At 32.2% G+C, this 17,501-nt stretch overlaps 3 protein-coding genes across 4 annotated transcripts; 2 read left to right on the top strand and 1 right to left on the bottom strand.

Annotated features, from left to right (window-relative positions):
* Positions 1-2,489: 2,489 nt before the first annotated feature.
* LOC17889940 (cyclin-D2-1) lies at positions 2,490-4,757 on the top strand. Of its 2 annotated transcripts, none has more exons than XM_023784896.1 (6): positions 2,490-3,085; positions 3,397-3,483; positions 3,572-3,670; positions 3,778-3,973; positions 4,061-4,188; positions 4,365-4,757. In XM_023784896.1, the coding sequence occupies exons 1-6, from the start codon at positions 2,774-2,776 to the stop codon at positions 4,602-4,604; spliced, it is 1,062 nt and encodes a 353-aa protein (XP_023640664.1). In that variant the 5' UTR covers positions 2,490-2,773; the 3' UTR covers positions 4,605-4,757. The 2 variants fall into 2 exon arrangements, with proteins under 2 accessions (XP_023640664.1, XP_006294496.1); XM_006294434.2 differs by having other exon boundaries at positions 2,492-3,085; positions 4,368-4,757.
* A 4,827-nt stretch (positions 4,758-9,584) lies between these two features.
* LOC17890192 (ATP-dependent 6-phosphofructokinase 5, chloroplastic) lies at positions 9,585-12,653 on the bottom strand. Its single transcript, XM_006293894.2, has 13 exons — positions 12,231-12,653; positions 12,050-12,137; positions 11,892-11,965; positions 11,713-11,824; positions 11,517-11,612; positions 11,318-11,419; positions 11,135-11,209; positions 10,888-11,028; positions 10,665-10,781; positions 10,470-10,574; positions 10,305-10,385; positions 10,076-10,204; positions 9,585-9,995 (listed from the first exon to the last, which is right to left on the bottom strand). Exons 1-13 carry the CDS (start codon positions 12,560-12,562, stop codon positions 9,828-9,830), a joined length of 1,620 nt encoding a protein of 539 aa, XP_006293956.1. The 5' UTR covers positions 12,563-12,653; the 3' UTR covers positions 9,585-9,827.
* A 1,766-nt stretch (positions 12,654-14,419) lies between these two features.
* LOC17887603 (classical arabinogalactan protein 2) lies at positions 14,420-15,152 on the top strand. The gene has a single exon (XM_006295153.2). It carries the CDS (start codon positions 14,513-14,515, stop codon positions 14,918-14,920), a length of 408 nt encoding a protein of 135 aa, XP_006295215.1. The 5' UTR covers positions 14,420-14,512; the 3' UTR covers positions 14,921-15,152.
* Positions 15,153-17,501: the final 2,349 nt, after the last annotated feature.

Genomic DNA, 17,501 nt, shown 5'->3' with positions numbered 1-17,501 from the left:
AGTCTTTAGGGTTTTAGCTAATGGGCTCTGCTAAGTTATTTAACTTATTAGGCTTTTAAGGCCTCAGATTTTATTTATGGGCTTTGACTGGACTGATTTATATTGATCAATCAATTCGAATATATGATGGATTGGGTAAATAAACAAAATTTTCAATATTACATTATAGGATATATTTATTTTATGTAATGGAATGATCTACTTAATCCGACCAAAAAAGAATGATCTATTTAATTTTTACTTCAATTTTTGTGACAAGCTAGTAAGAAAAGTGTCAGTTTTGACACTTCTTGTTTCTTGGATGGATTTGGCGATTGATGATGGGTTCTCATAAGAAACATGCTCAATCGTGACCATTTGGTTAGCTTGTTTTATCAAACAAATATATATACTAAAACGTCCCAAATGAGTTGAACCGAGACCTTACAACAATCCAGTAACAAAGGGGAAATCGAAAACTTTGCACGACACATTAAATCCAACGAATTCAAGATTCTATGGCTTCGTGGTAACATCGAAAATTCGAAGAAACCGGTTTTCGCCAACGAGCCCTTTCCGACGATGCTCCTTTGTGGTTAGCTTTGTTCATAAGAAAATGATGCTCGACAAGGCTTTTACCGGTGGCTGCGAGAATGGTACATGGAAAACGTAAAAATAGTTTAGGTAATAGCCAGCTAAGAGATTAGTATTGACAATTAAAATCATCATTGCTCTCAATAAATCGTACTATATGCTTGGATCACAAAAATCCAAAGGCTTACGCCCAATATGGAATAGCTTACAACTTTCAAAACCATAGAGTTACCAAAATGTGCCAGAATTTGTTTTTTTGGACCTTTTGGTGTTTTTATATAAAACCTATAATTATAAACTATTTTTTTCTGGTTATGTGGAATAAGCGTGAGTCTCACCCAAAGTAAAGTCACATATTTTGTAGTCAAGTGGTAAAGCAATTTATAAGATACTTTAATAATTTGTTCGATCCATCCATCCTGATCTAGTGGTCAAGTCCATCTTTGTAAAATCAGACACATGTAGTGATGGTTGAGGAAGGAATTGTGATTGTAGTTTTAGGCCTTGAATGGCTGCAGTTTTTTGATTGGTTTTTGGCTTTTGATTATAAAAAACCAGAAAAATTGCCATTCACGATTCTTATAAAAGTAGATTTCCTTAAATTTAGGGAAACCAGATTTTGTGAAATTTGCTCAATTCCTTCATAAAAACTAAAAACTATTTTTTTCAGCTTTCTAACAATAAAATCTACAGCAAAAATCAAAAACTAAAAAATCAAAAACCAAAAGCCAAAAACCAAAAACCAAAAGCTAAAACCCATTTAAAAACTACAAAACATTCATGGCCTTAGACAAGAAGACATTTAAAATATAAACTCTAATTGTTCGCATTTTATAAAATAATAACTTGGAATTTTGTTCATTTTGAAATTTATTTGATTGATTAATTAATAAAAATATTATTGGTCATGAGGAATTCATTTTCAGTTTTTAAAAGATAGTTGATTAAAAAACATGGTATATCTTGTAACGCATATGATTTAATCTTAACATTGTAAATATAAAAGTAACGTTTCACTTTTTCTTATATTGTGCCATTTGTCCATCTCGATTTAATATATTACATGCAATACGTTACTACTAAAAAATAACATTTAAATATGACCCAAAATTATAGTTAATATAACTTTAATTAAATATAGGTAAATTTCTTGTATATTAATTTTTTATTTTAGATACCGTACATTTTTCTATAGTACATATTAAATGTAAGATGATTTTGTTACCGTATTCAACTTTTACTACACATATATTTTAGATGATCGACTAAAGAATATGATCAATTTTGTATGAAGAAAACCTATTTCAAAATACTCAGATCCCTATTCATTAATAGTTCTCATGAATTGATCTATCTAAAACATTTTTTTCTTCATCACACATGCCATATTCGAATTGTTTTGTTCTACTAAGGTTTATTAAATAATCGATTTTAGATGATAATTCGTTTGCATAGAGAAAACTTTTTCTTTTAAAACCCTAATCATTTATAAATTTCTTGAATTTCAAGTATTCAACCGAATTGATGTATCTAATTTCAAAACAATTTTTCTATGTTGAACGATGCCTATTGTATTTTATTAAAATTTGAATTTTTTAAGCTTATTTTAAATAGTTCTGCAATACAACGCGAAAATCACGAACCATCCGTCTAACTTAAAACAGAACATATAAAGAGTGGTTTGTTTAAGTGATACTATGCATGTTACCAAGTTATTTGTCTAAGTAGTAAGCATAGTTTTGGCAATATTTGTCTTCTTTTTTTTCTCTAAATTTTTAAGAATTATAGTATTTCTTTACCAGTATAATTTTAATAAATAGCATTAAATATTACTGATACAGTATAATTATAATTTCATTTTATTATTCAACATGTATTTTTTTTCTTTCCCTTAGTGTATATTCTGTGTATCCCCCAATTCGACTCTGTGGAGTGGTCTCTCCCCTCTCTACCCTAAAACACACTCACCCACTTCCTCTGTATAAACCTCTCTCTCTCCTCTCATCTCTCTCATCTCTCTCTCTCTCCTCCATGAAAAAATCACAGTTCCTTAGAGACAGAACCTCCTAAGAAATCTCCCATCTTTGATGACTTTTGCTTCCTTAGTTTCAACTTTATTGTCCGAACGCTCTGAAAGAACCCAAATAAACGATTAAAGAGACTATTAAATACACAAAGAACAATCAATCAATCAATCCCCATGGCCGAGAATCTCGCTTGTGGTGAAACCAGCGAGTCATGGATCACTGACAACGACGATGAAATCAACTACGGCGGCGGGTTTACGAACAAGATTGGTTATAATCATCAACTTTTCATTAAAGACGGTAACTTTGACGGCGACGGATCAATTCCGGTGATGGGTTCTTCGTTTTCGTCGAGACAAGACAGAATCAAAGAGATGTTGGAGAGAGAGATTGAGTTTTGCCCTGGAGCTGATTATGTTAAGAGATTGCGTTCTGGGGATTTGGATTTGTGTGTTCGAAACCAAGCTTTGGATTGGATTTTAAAGGTTTGAGATTTTCTTCTTTTCTGATTGCGTTGATCTGTGTTTTTTTTAAGAACACTCAAATCTGGATTGGTCTCTTTTTACTTTTCTTGTTGTGTGTGTGTTTTTTAAAGTGTTGTTCTTTGATCAGTTTGATAGATCATTCGTATTTAAGGTTTTAATAAAGGCTTCTGATGTATTTATTAGATTGATGAAATGGAAAAGAAAAAGAAAAAAAAATCTACTTGTGAGATTAATTGGATCTTCTCAGTAGACTTGAGTTTTCGAGTTAATTGAGTTCTGTCTTTAATGCCAATTGTTCTTGTCTGAAACAGGCTTGTGCTCATTACCATTTTGGACCTCTGTGCATATGTCTATCCATGAACTACTTGGATCGGTTCTTAACATCCTATGAATTGCCAGTAAGTTGAATCAATTTCTCCGTTTTTTTTTTTTTTCTAGTTTCCTTGGAGACATTCTCTGATCGTGTGTGTGTTTTTGATTGTGTAGAAAGACAAGGCTTGGGCTGTTCAGTTGTTAGCTGTCTCTTGCTTATCATTAGCAGCCAAAATGGAGGAAACAGATGTGCCTCAAATTGTTGATTTACAGGTGCAACACACATTTTAGTCCTCTTCTCTCAGTCTTGGAACAACCGAGAAAATCGCGGTGTAGTCTGAACTAATCTTTGACATGTTCTTAATGGTTTTGATGAGCAGGTGGGAGATCCTAAGTTTGTTTTTGAGGCCAAAACAATAAAAAGGATGGAACTTTTGGTACTCAACAAATTGAATTGGAGATTGCAAGCTATAACTCCATTTTCTTTCATTGATTACTTCGTCGACAAGATCAGCAATCAAGTAACAGAGAATTCGATCTATAGATCATCAAGATTCATTTTGAACACCACCAAAGGTGCGTCAATTTTTGAAACTAGCTTTGCTTTGTTTAAAGGGGGAAGAAGGCTTTTAATAAGTTTCTGTGTATAAAAATTGAATGCAGAAATTGAATTCTTAGACTTCAGGCCTTCTGAGATAGCTGCAGCAGCAGCAGTGTCTGTTTCCATTTCAGGAGAAACAGATTGCATTGATGACGAGAAGGCCATGTCTAAACTCATACATGTAAAACAGGTAATACTCATCAAATATATTAGCTTTCGGTTTGGTTGTAAATACTCAAGCTTTGTAGCTTCGGCTATATTAACATACCCGCATGACCAAATTGTTGATTCGCGGGAATAGAAACGAAATAGTTATTTTTGCAAGAACACACATTTCATCAGAATTTGATCATTGTCTTTATTTAGCAGGAGAGAGTGAGGAAATGTTTGAATCTGATGAGAAATCTCACAGGGGAGAATGCACCTGGGACTAGTATATCGCAGGAGCAGCCGAGAAGAGTGGTGCCGCAGAGTCCGATAGGAGTGTTGGAAGCAACATGTTTGAGCTATAAGAGTGAAGAGAGAACAGTTGAGTCATGTACAAATTCCTCACAGAGTAGTCCAGACAACAACAATAATAGCAACAAGAGGAGGAGAAAACAATGAGAGAGAGAGAGAGAATAAAAGGAGTCAAGTCATATACATTGCTTTTTCCAACTCCAATCCATAAAAGAGTCATGACATTTGAGGTTCCTTTTTAATTTTTGGTTTATATTCCTTCTTCTTCTTTACATTAAAATTTTATTTTTCTTTCTTTAATTTCTCATTTTTCAATCAGAAGAATTTGGATTGGAAATGAGAGTTTTGTGAGAGAGAAAAGAAAAAGAAAAAAAAGAGAGAGATAGCTCCATTGAAGGCGGCAAAATTAATAAGTCATTGTTGATGATGATGATCCTTAAGGTTCATGTTCTTGCTCCCAAGGGACCTTTTTATTTATTTGTTGCTACATAATGTCAGAGATATGATATATATATATATATAAGAAATAGAAAGAAAATTAAAATTTTATGTTAATTTTTTGTGTATTCAAAGGTGACCCGAAAATAGTAAATTGAGTTTTTTCGTAAAGTATAAAATCTTATCTGACGCAAAATAATATTTATTCGTAATAAGATATTGATTAGTAATTATATAAAAAAAACTGATAAAAATTTAAAAATTTGTAACTGATAAAAAAAATTGTAATTAAAAATTTGATAGTATACCATTTAATTATCAAAAAAATTAAAAATTGTAACTTTTGATAATGAAAAAAATGATAAACTGCAAGAAATTGCATTATCAAGAATTAAACCTAAAAAAATTAAATTACTAGGCAAGAGATTTCAATAATACTGGTTTTTGAAAAAGAGAATTGGTTTGCATAGAGATTGGAGAAGAGAAAAACCATAATGGGCCCTGAAAAGAGGTATTTAGTGGGCACAGCCAAAGTTTTGTTTTGACTATGCGACCGGTCAACATCTCTCTCATCTTCTGCTGCTGCTGGCTGCTGCACTCTCCTCGTGTCTGAGTCTGAGACTCAGAAGAAAAAAAGTAATAAAAAAAATCTCTGAGCATAAGAAACCTTGATGGGAATCTACTGCCTTCTCTTCCATTTCATTACTCTTTTTTATATTATTTACATGTTCTTTTGCAGTTAGGTTAGTAATATATTATAGTGTGTTATATAAATTATCAAAAACGTGATTACCACCCAAGGCAGGCATATACAAGTCACTCCAATGTACTAAAGGACACATGTATATATGTAGTACTACTCTACTGTATAATAAGCAACTAATAACATACCGACATTTTTATTTATTTTAATTAATACGTTTTGACGAATGATTTTTGCAAAACTTTACGTCCGTCGTAAGAACTTTGGGTTAACAAAATGATGAGTTGAGAGTTTTTTTTTTTAATTATGAAACAAAGAAGAAGAAATCATCAGTATACTAACAATTTGAATCTTTTAGTGGGTTGTCAAACGAGATCGTGATGTGTAAAACGAGACGAGCATCTTCTTGGGGGTTTCAAAACGTATATATGTAATGCATGTTTGTGTGCAAAATTTAATTTCTTCCCTTACTTCCATTATGACAACTTTGTGCCACTTACTCTAACCTTTTACAAGATTATATTATACTGTTAAAAAAAAGGTTAATCGTGTTTATAGTTTATCATATTTGCTAGATCGTTTCTTCCACTTATTAGCTTGCTGCTACTTGCTAATTGCTACATGTAATAATAGTTAGAGCCAACTATGAAAGATATGTGTGAGCACTCTATTTTCATGACCTAATTAATCATAGTATTAAGTTTCATTGAATACGAATTGTATGATAAAAGGAAAATTACCATACTAGTATTCAAAAATAACATCAAGATTTATGAGAGTTCAACTTTCAACAACCATAAATTTTACGGTTTTAGAGTTTTTTTTTTCTTTTTCTTTTTTACCAACAGAGGCTTTTTTTTAGTGTATTGTGTTCTTGTTCTGTTGTTATTTTCCAATATGATTTTATTAAAATAATTTTTTTAAGTTTATACTGTTCTTGTTTTGTATGATTTCGATAACTTCAGAACTGTCCCTCACCATATTTGGAACTAGGTTTTTTGTTTGTTTTTTTTTTGTAAGAGTAGGGAGACAATGTCTCCTTTTTTATTAAAATATTACGAAACTACAAACAAACCGTCTATGGACGGAAACAACCAATAACATCCTCAAACAAAATTGTCTGAATACACTCCGGATTTTTAATTAAAAGATGATACCTTAAAGATAAATAAAAAACATTGTTTGCTAACCCATCCACAAAGCGGTTATCTTTTCTATACATGTGACAAATACGGAGTATCCAATCTTTCGAGATAAACCTATAGCACATATTATGAAAGATTAGGTTTTTTTGTTTGTTGTTGTAGATTTTACTCTACCAATCTAATTTTATTTCTTGATGTTGTTAATACGATTTCTGAGCTAAAACTTAGTGTAAGTTGTTTATGTTTGCAATAGTCGATTAAAAAAAAAACTTAAGTGGCATCAAACAACCTCTAACTAATAACAATACAAAATGACATCATCGCCATTTCGTTTTATGACGTAGTCTACATGTTTTGAGATAGTCATCACTATATTTTGTTTTTAAATAACTAAATAAGTTATAAGAATTCTTATGGAAGTCATTTTTAAGGCATGAATATGCTATTTTGTTAAACTTTTATAGAGTTATCATATTTGAACACTTCAAAATGTTCATAGTTATTATTTTTTTGGTTAGTATATATATACATTTTATAACAAATACTAAAAAACTAAAAACAAATAGTACATACTAAACTCAAATATAATTGGCTAAACGTAATCGCATTTTTCGTAACCTAAAACTGATAAATTTATAAAATTTTAGGCAAAATAGCATAATTCATAAATACCATCACAAAAAATGATGAATTTATAGTATCATTTTTTATTAAAATAAAGAAGAACTAATAGGATCAACCAACTAGTTTGGTTGTTTTAAAATGTTCTACCAAAATAAAAGTGCATAAGATTCTCTTCCCAAATGCAGGATTGTGTTTGTACAGGCTATATAATTGGCGACAGCATGTTTATATCATGGTTCTATATTTTTGGATCTGAACATTATCTTCTTACATTGACTTCGGCTATAAATTTTATGATAACAAAATATTTCAGTGCATAGAAGTTTGTCTACTGATGTATATATATTTATATACGTATATATTGGAATACAAACCAATATCCCACATCGGAAGATTAGAAAAAAAAGTTTCTAATATATAAATCAAATCCAATTCGAATTAGTATGAAACTTTTTGGAAAAAAGGCTTGAGTTATAGGCCCAAAGCGTACAATATCATACTAATGGAAAGTTGGCTTGGTTTCGAGATCCCAATAATTAGTATCAGAGCCATGTTAAGATTGTGGACCTAGGGGAGTAGATATTGGTTTGAGGGGAGTATTGGAATACAAACCAATATCCCACATCGGAAAATTAGAAAGAGAAATTTCTAAGTCAAGTCCAATTCCAATTAGTACGAGGCCTTTTGGGAAGAAACCCAACAAATCCGTGCGGGCTTGAGTTATAGGCATAATGGAAAGTTGGTTTAGTTTCGAGATTCCAACAGTATATAAACTGGTTTTAGATCTCTTATATAAAATTTTAATATGGTATTGAAGTGAAATAATAATACTGATTTTTTTTTTTTTGTGTGTGTGTCAAAACAAATATATCTTTTAACATATAATTTCAAAACAAAATACTCAGCACAATAATTTGTTATTTTTTGGATTGATTCCAGTAACGGAATCGAATCTAGTTTTTGACATCGTGATTTTCAGACACAACTTTTAACTTTAGTGTTCAGAATAATTATACATTTTCAGTAATATCTATAAACTATATATAAAGTATAATCCAATATTATAAAGTTCAACTGTATAATGTAAGTTGTTGCATGCGGCATGCCTCTTCTTTCGCATTATAAAAATTAACTAACTATTTTCTGATTATGTGTTTTTTTTTTATTTTGTTAAATATTCTCAAACACATATAAGACACTGTACACAGTGTACTTTGGTCTTATCATTTATCTAATGTCGAATTTTCGTCAGCTTATATTATGGAAATCGAATCCATGATAACTTATGATGTTTTGATTTATCATTATAAGATAAGATATAAATTACACGTTTAAGCCATACGGTTTTTATAAAATTACATAGGAACTTTACCATTTGTTTAGATTAGATCTCTAACTCTAATTAATGTTTACCAGAAGGATTTTGGTTCTCGCGAACATTAATTACACACGTAATGGTCATTAGTTTTTAGTGTAATTTTATTCTCTCTTTCTTTGGGTATTATTCTATTCGTATATCTCATCAACTTTTGATCAACCACACTTTGGGGATTTGAGATTTTTCTATGTAAATGATGTACACTATTCTTAAATTTTAAAATTATATGCCAAACATGAAAAGGAGACAAAAGTAAAATGGGGGAAAAGAGTAAAAAGAAAAGAACAAGGGTCAAAATCTAAAAAGTGAAAAGTGTGGGGACCTTTTGAACTTACTGCAAACTTCATAGATTTTCATATTCTCTTGTTTACTCTATAGTCTCGGTAATTATTTTTGTCCAAACAAAAAAAAGTTCTCAGTAATTATTATTCTTTTTGTTGGAATGTTTAATTTAGCATTCAACAAAGATAATTATTTGAATTTAATTATATGAAAAAGATAAAAGAAAAAAGTGTGAAATGATAATTCAGATATTGAGAATTTCAGTATTATGGGGAAAATAATTATAAATTATATAAATTCAATCTTTAATCTTGTATACACACAAACCCAAACATTTCGAGTAGTAAAAATTTATAAGAATTTAAACTCCAATAAATTATGTACGTCATCATCACTGTTTCTATGTTATTACTGAAAATGGACCAATTACTTTAAACAGGTAAAAATTGAAAGATCATAGAAGTTGAAGGACCACAATGCAATACTGCAGTTTTTAGTTTTTATCTGAAGTAAAGAGAGAAGTGAACAGAGAGATTCAGGAGAGAAAGCTGAAGGAAGAGACAAAGAACAAGTAAAAAAGGTAACAAAGGTGGTCCAAAGTAAACTCTACAAGTTTGGTAAATGATAAATTAGATTACTAAACCAATGCTCTTAACTAACTTCAACTGATTCAATATCTTTCCTACTCAAAAAGTAAATAAATATATGATTTGATACATCATATTAAGGGACCAAGAATGCTGTATATACATTTCGAGGCTTATTTTTATCAGTCCGATTCGTGATTGAATGCGATTGTTCTAGAGGAAATCGGGTTGACCCGTTGATGTCAAGCAACGATGCCACATTCGACTATTGGGATCGACTGATTTTGGATATGCAATTACCTCAGGGATTGGCAAATAAGCATAGTGAGTGTTGATTATGCCTACTGTGATTCCGCTGTATCCAGCAAATGCACCATGAACCTGGTTTGTGAAAATTCATAAGCGTGACAACTTCAATGGACTTAACAGATTGGAACATTTTTCATGAGAGAGTGACTTACAGCATTTTGTCCAAGAACGGTGCAGAGGATACCATCTGAGGCATTTGCACGGACAGCGCGAATCATGTATGTTGGATCAATGTACTTCACATCTATTGGGATACTTTTTTCTTTGAAATACTTCTTTGTCTATTAAAACAAGAAAAATATAAGAGTGCAAGTAAAAAGATTTAACAACTACCCAACACTCTTTATGAGATATCTGAACCAATCTTTTCTTATATCTAACCTCTTGTTGAATGTACACACCGAAATCACCAAGTACTGTGTTTCCAGATGCATCTTTGGCATTAGTTTTCTCAAGGAAATTCTGAAACAAAATGCCAAGAAACGTAAGCAGAGCTCAGGTGGGTTTAAAAAACTCCTTCATTGCGATTTGTATAATCATAGTTACCTGTCCTGCTCCTTCTGCTACACATATCACAGCGGAGCCTTTTGTTTCAATAAGGTACTTTAAATGCTTCAGTACACCATTAGGCCCATGAAGATGGAAGGGAACCTTGAATAAATGAGATGCATATGTCTTAGAGCAAGCTCATCATCAATCATGAGTTTGAAAATGAAAATAATAACAAAAGTTTCGAAGTACCTCAGGAATCAAACAAATGTCAACTTGTCCACTAGCTAAAGAGGCTTGCATTGCAATGAAACCACTGTTACGACCCATCAGTTTTACAACACCAATGCCATGATAAGCACTATGTGCCTAATACAAAGACCATATTGGAAAAAAACCCAAATATTAATGCTTAAGTACTTAAAGCAAAAAGACATGTTAGTGAATATCGTAAATACGAGTACATGAAAGTTACCTCAATGTAGGCAGAGTTTATTGCTCGTTGTGCTTCTTCAACAGCAGTATCAAACCCAAAAGTTTTATCCATATGTAGAATATCATTGTCAATGGTTTTTGGCACACCAACTACAGCTACCTTAATCTTTCTTTTGCGGCACTAAAATCGAAAGCAAGAAACAGTCAACTAAAATGGACAAACTATTTCATACAAAATGAAGATGCTATACTCGTAACACTTAAACATCAAGTGTTAAGTAACAAACCTCATCATGTATAGCATTGGCGCCAGCGTGAGTTCCGTTTCCTCCCAGCACGAAAAGCATGTTGATTCCTCTCTCCTAAGTAAAGTCAATATTCAGAATTCAGAATTCAGAATCTATGAACTCAGAAAGTTACAAACTTTTGTACTAAGAATATTCCTAAGGATTGGAAAACCAAATTGATACCTCCAAGCTGTCAACAATTTCGCTCACACTCGGGCCTCCACGTGAAACTCCAAGCAAGCTTCCTCCAGATAGATGAATATTCTGAACCACTTTCCTTGATAGCTGATGATCAAGAGCAAAAGATCTAAACTTAAAACGGAAAAAAACAGAAAAATAAAATAACAAGAGTTCTTTTTTCAGGTTCAAAACCAAACAGTACCGGCATTTCAGTTAGATCTTTATCGGAGAAACCTCGATAACCAAAAGGAATCCCCACAATGTTCTTAACACCATAAATCTCAAGAGTGATGACAATCTGCAATGTATCCAAACAACAACGAAAGGGCTTTAGTAGGACTTGACACACACATAGACACTGTCTCTATAATTCCAAGTTTCCAGACAACAAAACTCACATGTCTAATGACATCATTGAGACCAGGACAAAGCCCACCACAAGTGATAATTGCAGCCTTCACTTCTTCCGGTTTGAAGTATATCTTCTCCCTCGGCCCGGCTCGGTGAATCCTAATGATCCCATCACACAATTATAACCAAAAACCAAAAACTCAAAAAACAAATTCTAAAATGTTACCATTGCTCAACCCAAGAACAGTCGGGATCAATGCACTCTGCTCCAGCAGAAGTTGGTGAAGAGTAACTAATAACCTATCATTTCCAAACAACCCAATTCACAACTCAATATAAAAAAAATCAATCTCACTCTAATTTCAGTATATATAAAAATCGAACCTTTAGAAGAACTCTATCATTGTTATTAATGTATCCATGCCATTCTTCATCAGAAGGGTAACCACCAACGAAATCTTCCGTCGGAGACCTAAAAAAAATCAAAACTTTCGAATTTGAGATTTCCAAAAAACCCCTGAAGAGTCTCTAAAGTGGATCAAAGTAGTACTTGTACTAATCTAACCTCATCTTGAGACAAAACGTGGAACGAATAGCTTCAGCATCTGGTAAGACATCAGTGATGTGAGGAATACTGAATCGTTGCTCGAAATCTCTCTCGTACTTTGATTTCCACTCAGGATCGCTGAGATCGATCGATGAAGCTGAGGTTTTTGTATTCTGAATCGCTGAAGCTCGCACCAACGAGGTATGAGAGATTCGAGATGAGGGCTTCGCCGGAGATCTCGCTCTCCGGAGGATCAAAGAGGTGAGTCCATGACAAGGAACAAGAGTAGAAGAATTGTTCTTGTAAGCAACGGAGATCCCGAAAGTGATCGCCTGAGAAACTGCGTCCATGGCGTAAAAGATTCCGATCAGATCTTTTCTTTTTTTTCAATTTGCTTAGTTTTCTCAGTCAACTTTGTTTTATTTTTCCTTTTTTTGGAGGGAGTTTTCGACAATTTTACAAAAAAAAAAAAAACAGAACACAACACAACACAACAACAGCAACAGTGTTTAGATCTGTTTACAGTACTTTGGCTCTTTGGGTCAATGAAGAAGTACGAAACAAAATCTTAAACAAAAATTTGTATGCAAATATTTTCATTCCAGCGAATATGTTTAAATCAAAAACTGATTTTTTTCATTATAATTTCTCATATTTTTTTTCGAAAGTGGGAATAAACCCTCTGATATTTGAATCTGATTCGATGATAAGAATAATTAAAATTTGATTCTGATAGAGAAAAAAAAAAAAAAATTGATTATGATTCTAATTGTTCGAAGAAAGTCATAGAAGAGTCGTATATTTGACTTTATAACATCACAATTCTTAAATTAGTCATTTTTTTCCCAACTCATATTTGCAAAAGGTCCCACAATTTTTGTTTATCTTAAGTTGATTCATAACTTTTAATATTTACGAATTTACCTTGATACTTTTGGTACTTATCAATTTGGCCAAAAACTTTATATACTTATGAATTTGCCCCACGACTTTAGATAATTATCTATTTGGCCCACAAAGTTTAGATATTTATGAATTGCCCCAGAATTTTAAATATTTATGATTTTATCCCAACACTTTCGATATTTACGAAATTTCCCCACAATGTTTGGTATTAACGAATTTGGCCCACAACATTTGGTATTTACGAATGCGCGTCAGAACGTTTGATATTTACGAATTTGCCCCAAAATGTTTGGTTTTTCGAATTTGACCCACGAAAAACTAGAAAAAGAGGCCTACCCAAGTACCCAACCAAGGCCTCGTCCAAGCTGCTTCTACAAATCAAAATAATATTATTAGATCAAAAACGAAAATTATAATTTTTCTTACGAAGAAAGATACAAATGCATAAAAGTCAAAACAAAAGTCTAACCATTTTTTATTCAAAGGATATAAAATAACAGTTAGGTAGGACTCTTATTGAAAATGATAATTCACACCGTAATAATAAATAATATGATAGATAGCTGTAGAATATGCGAATGCGCGTTGTTGCTTGACTGTTTTATTGTAACGTTTCTAACCAATAATCGGAACCAACCAAGTTAATCAATCTGTCACTAAGAATTAATATTACAAATTATATTAATTTTATAACATTAATTAATTAAATTAGCATAAATATTTGACAGCTTTTTGCCAGCATCCCACTCGTATTATATACAAGTCCAGATAACATACTATATAAATTTTATAAAATATAATTTTTTCCAACTGAAACGATTATAATACTAAACTTTTAACAGTTCAAAACAATTATACATTTTTTGGATAACTAATGTATATTTATTATCTACTAGTCGCGCGTCATTTCAGTGAAACCATATTTAGTCAAACTTGTGTTAATAGTTAAGCTGGCATTGTTAACGCGGTTAATCAAATAATAACTAATAACCAATCTACACACGACACGTGTCATACTAACTGATGTAAGGAAAAGAAATAACACGTGGCAGATCTCTGTGCATCCGATTTGGTGCTCCTCAACGTAGATGATTCTTCAAGAAAACTTCAAGAACTCAAACACGTCAAGTTGTAAAAAAACAAAAACAAAGAAAATATATTATTTTCAAACCGACATTGTCAAGCTAAGCCATGTTGTATTTTTCTTTTGGTATGTGGTTTGCATGATGATTAGTGGGTAACTATACAATATAATTAATTATACCAACCATCGGGTATATATATAGAGCTCTCTTCTCTCATTGTTTCCACACCATCAACAAATTACACAAAGACATAACAAAGACAAGAAGAAGAAGAAGAGTTTCAAGTTTTAGACAAAAGAAGAAGTAAAGATGAATTCTAAGGCAATGCAAGCTTTGATCTTTCTTGGTTTCTTGGCCACTTCATGTCTCGCTCAAGCTCCGGCTCCAGCACCAACCACCGTTACTCCTCCACCTACGGCTCTTCCTCCCGTGACTGCTGAAACACCTTCACCAGTTGCTTCACCTCCGGTTCCAGTCAACGAGCCAACTCCAGCACCAACCACCGCACCAACCACTTCTCCAACAACATCTCCCGTTGCTTCTCCTCCTCAGACCGATGCCCCTGCTCCTGGTCCATCCGCTGGATTAACTCCAACTCCAGCTCCAGCTCCAGGACCAGACGGTGCCGCTGATGCACCAAGTGCCGCGTGGGCTAACAAAGCTTTCCTTGTGGGAACAGCTGTTGCCGGAGCTTTATACGCTGTCGTTTTGGCTTAGAGAGCTCTTGATGGATTTGGATATATATCCTCTGCTTTCTATTACTGTTTTATTTTTAATTACTTCTTCTCGTTCATATTTGTCTTTGTTTTATTTTTTTTTCTTTTACTATTGTTATTATTTTGACGTGGGACATGTATAATTCGTTGGGGCTGAGGATGAACATAGAGAGACGATATGGTGTAATATCTATTCTTTTTTTATATATAAATTAAAATAATTCTTTGAAATATTCTTTGGCTATTATTTTTCTTTGACAAACACTTAGGCTTTTTTTGTTATGAGTTAAAAACAAAATTATAAGAGCATCGATGAGTCGTTGTATCCATGCCGGTCCTTCCATTCCATGTAAACATGTCCTAAGACAAGGTTGGATTCGATCGACCAATCCAACTTTGAAAACAAGATTTGGGTTTAGAGACTTTATCCTAAGACAAGTTGGGTCTCTCGTTCTAAAGATATACGAGCGTGCACTACAGAGTTTGGGTCGGGTCAAGGCAAGATTATCTCGGTTGTCATGTTTATATTTGTGCAAGATTAAACTAAACATATGTTTCAAGGCAGCAGTAAACGAAATGTAATTTTAAAATAACATATCTTTATATTCTCTAGTAAAATGTAAAAAGTAAGAAAAATATAATAAAAATCAAACTCATTGTATGATATAATACTAGGTTTTCAAATAAAGTCAGGATTATCTTGTATATCGTCTCCTGAATTCAATTCAAATTCCTAAGTTTCACATTTGGGTTGATAGCTAACATGGATATACTATTACCAACCAAACTAGAGTTTGTCCCCAACCCAATTCTTGTTTGAATATCTTTCTTTGTCAACCATGCATAATCTTGGTGTTATATAAGCTTCTCCTATTCTACATACTCTATGATGAAATCTAAACTGAAAATCACAATTTGTCTCGATGCATCCAATCCAACATAAGCTCGTTTGTAAATAGCCCATTTATGTGTACATGTACTAGTAGTAGTGGGCTTGTCCGAGAGGACCCGTTGCGCTCTCTCTCTAATTAAACTGTGATTCATTATGCATATATACATGTTTTGGATCTAAAGTGTTTCTATTTCCAATCTTTTGTTATTCTCACTTTTCACTTCTTCATTAAACAGTTGGGTCCTCACACACACTTTTAAGGAAAAGGCGACACATATCTCAATTATGTATCTCTTTTATCAACGTCCACATCATAGAAGATAATAGAGTAACTGAATCCAAAATAGGACCTCAAAAAAACGTTTTCCAGAATTATATTATAACTTAGTTTTAGTCACCTTCACTAACTTCTATAGATCTTCCCTAAGTTTTACAGGTTTAGAAAAAGTTTCATAAGTATTTAGAAAACATTCTTTTCATATATATGAAACTTTTGTAGTTCGATATCATTTTCTCTAATGAAATTACATAACGCAACATGGTCAATGCGAAACTAGTATAACTCGGATGCCAAACTCTTTTAGCCAGGACAAAAGATATTTAGTTACAAAAACTATATGAATTATTAATGTTGAATCAATTTATTAAACTAAGATGTTATGCAAGTTTTATAAGCTCCTTGATCGAATCTTCCTCAAATGCACACCATATAGAATAATTTGGGATGTATATGATTAGTTTGAAAAGGGAATATAATTGTAACAAAAGCCTAGAGATGATTGATATGAGTGAAAAGGTATAGGAACAAGAACAGCTAAGTTTGCCAATTGAATCACCGACCAAAAGTTCAGACAATGGGATGTCACACTTCCATTTTTCTCTCTCTCTTTATATCAATCTCTCTAAGGAATCATAGAAGCAAAGAACCAACTAATGAAACCAAAGAAATGGATATATAACGAATAAAGATTCATTTTCACCATAGATATAACTTTGAAGTTACATATATATATATATATCTTATCATAGAAACATGTGGTTGAGGTTTGAAACATTAGAAATATTTAGAGTTGAATTTAGTGTTTAGTTAGAAATTCTTCGATTTCGTGGTGTTTACATAGACCATAGTTTCCTTTTAGTGGATTGTTAAGATATTTATAAGAAATTGCTATATCAATCTAGCTATTAATTATAGTATTAGACTATTAGTTACACGAAAAGGGTTTTGAATATGCCTAACATGGAGCACATATATGCATAGAAGAACAAACTAAAAGTGGAGGAAAAATGCCAAAAAGACATGAGTGGAGAAACCAGGCTAGCCTTAGACACCATAATAAACTAGTTTTCTCTTTTGTTAGATTTTGGACCTAAATGCACTTTTTCGGTTGTTGTTGTAATTTTTAATATATAAAAAAGCTCTTTTTCTTTTCTTTTTTTTGGACAAAAGGATTTATAAAAAGCTCATTTCTTGCTTTTTTCTTCTTTTGTTTTTGTTAACTTTTTACTATAACTTTATAAACATAACAAGAGAAACGAAGAGGGCCAAAAGAAAAGAAAAAGTAATATCTAGGGCCATCATAGTTCATGCTTTGTTTTGTTTCTTCTCTCTTCTTTTTGTTTTAGAATCAACAAACTTCACAATTCATGACCCTAACTAAAGATTCTTAGATATTTTTAGAAAAAAAAA

This window comes from Capsella rubella, unplaced genomic scaffold (assembly GCF_000375325.1).
Source record: "Capsella rubella cultivar Monte Gargano unplaced genomic scaffold, Caprub1_0 scaffold_4, whole genome shotgun sequence".
Classification (NCBI taxonomy): Eukaryota; Viridiplantae; Streptophyta; class Magnoliopsida; order Brassicales; family Brassicaceae; genus Capsella; species Capsella rubella.
Note: the sequence above shows the minus strand (reverse complement) of the source record. Positions and strands in the feature narration are given on the sequence as shown.

What these genes read in the sequence shown, in the direction of transcription:
- LOC17889940 (XM_023784896.1), top strand. Translation starts at nt 2,774, where the DNA reads ATGGCCGAGAATCTCGCTTGTGGTGAAACCAGCGAGTCATGGATCACT. An exon ending in CTTTGGATTGGATTTTAAAG is followed by an intron (nt 3,086 to 3,396) that starts GTTTGAGATTTT and finishes TGTCTGAAACAG; the next exon opens with GCTTGTGCTCATTACCATTT. An exon ending in CTCAAATTGTTGATTTACAG is followed by an intron (nt 3,671 to 3,777) that starts GTGCAACACACA and finishes TTTGATGAGCAG; the next exon opens with GTGGGAGATCCTAAGTTTGT.
- LOC17890192 (XM_006293894.2), bottom strand. Translation starts at nt 12,562, where the DNA reads ATGGACGCAGTTTCTCAGGCGATCACTTTCGGGATCTCCGTTGCTTAC. An exon ending in CCAATGCTATACATGATGAG is followed by an intron (nt 11,029 to 11,134) that starts GTTTGTTACTTA and finishes TTTCGATTTTAG; the next exon opens with TGCCGCAAAAGAAAGATTAA. An exon ending in ACATTTGTTTGATTCCTGAG is followed by an intron (nt 10,575 to 10,664) that starts GTACTTCGAAAC and finishes CATTTATTCAAG; the next exon opens with GTTCCCTTCCATCTTCATGG.
- LOC17887603 (XM_006295153.2), top strand. Translation starts at nt 14,513, where the DNA reads ATGAATTCTAAGGCAATGCAAGCTTTGATCTTTCTTGGTTTCTTGGCC.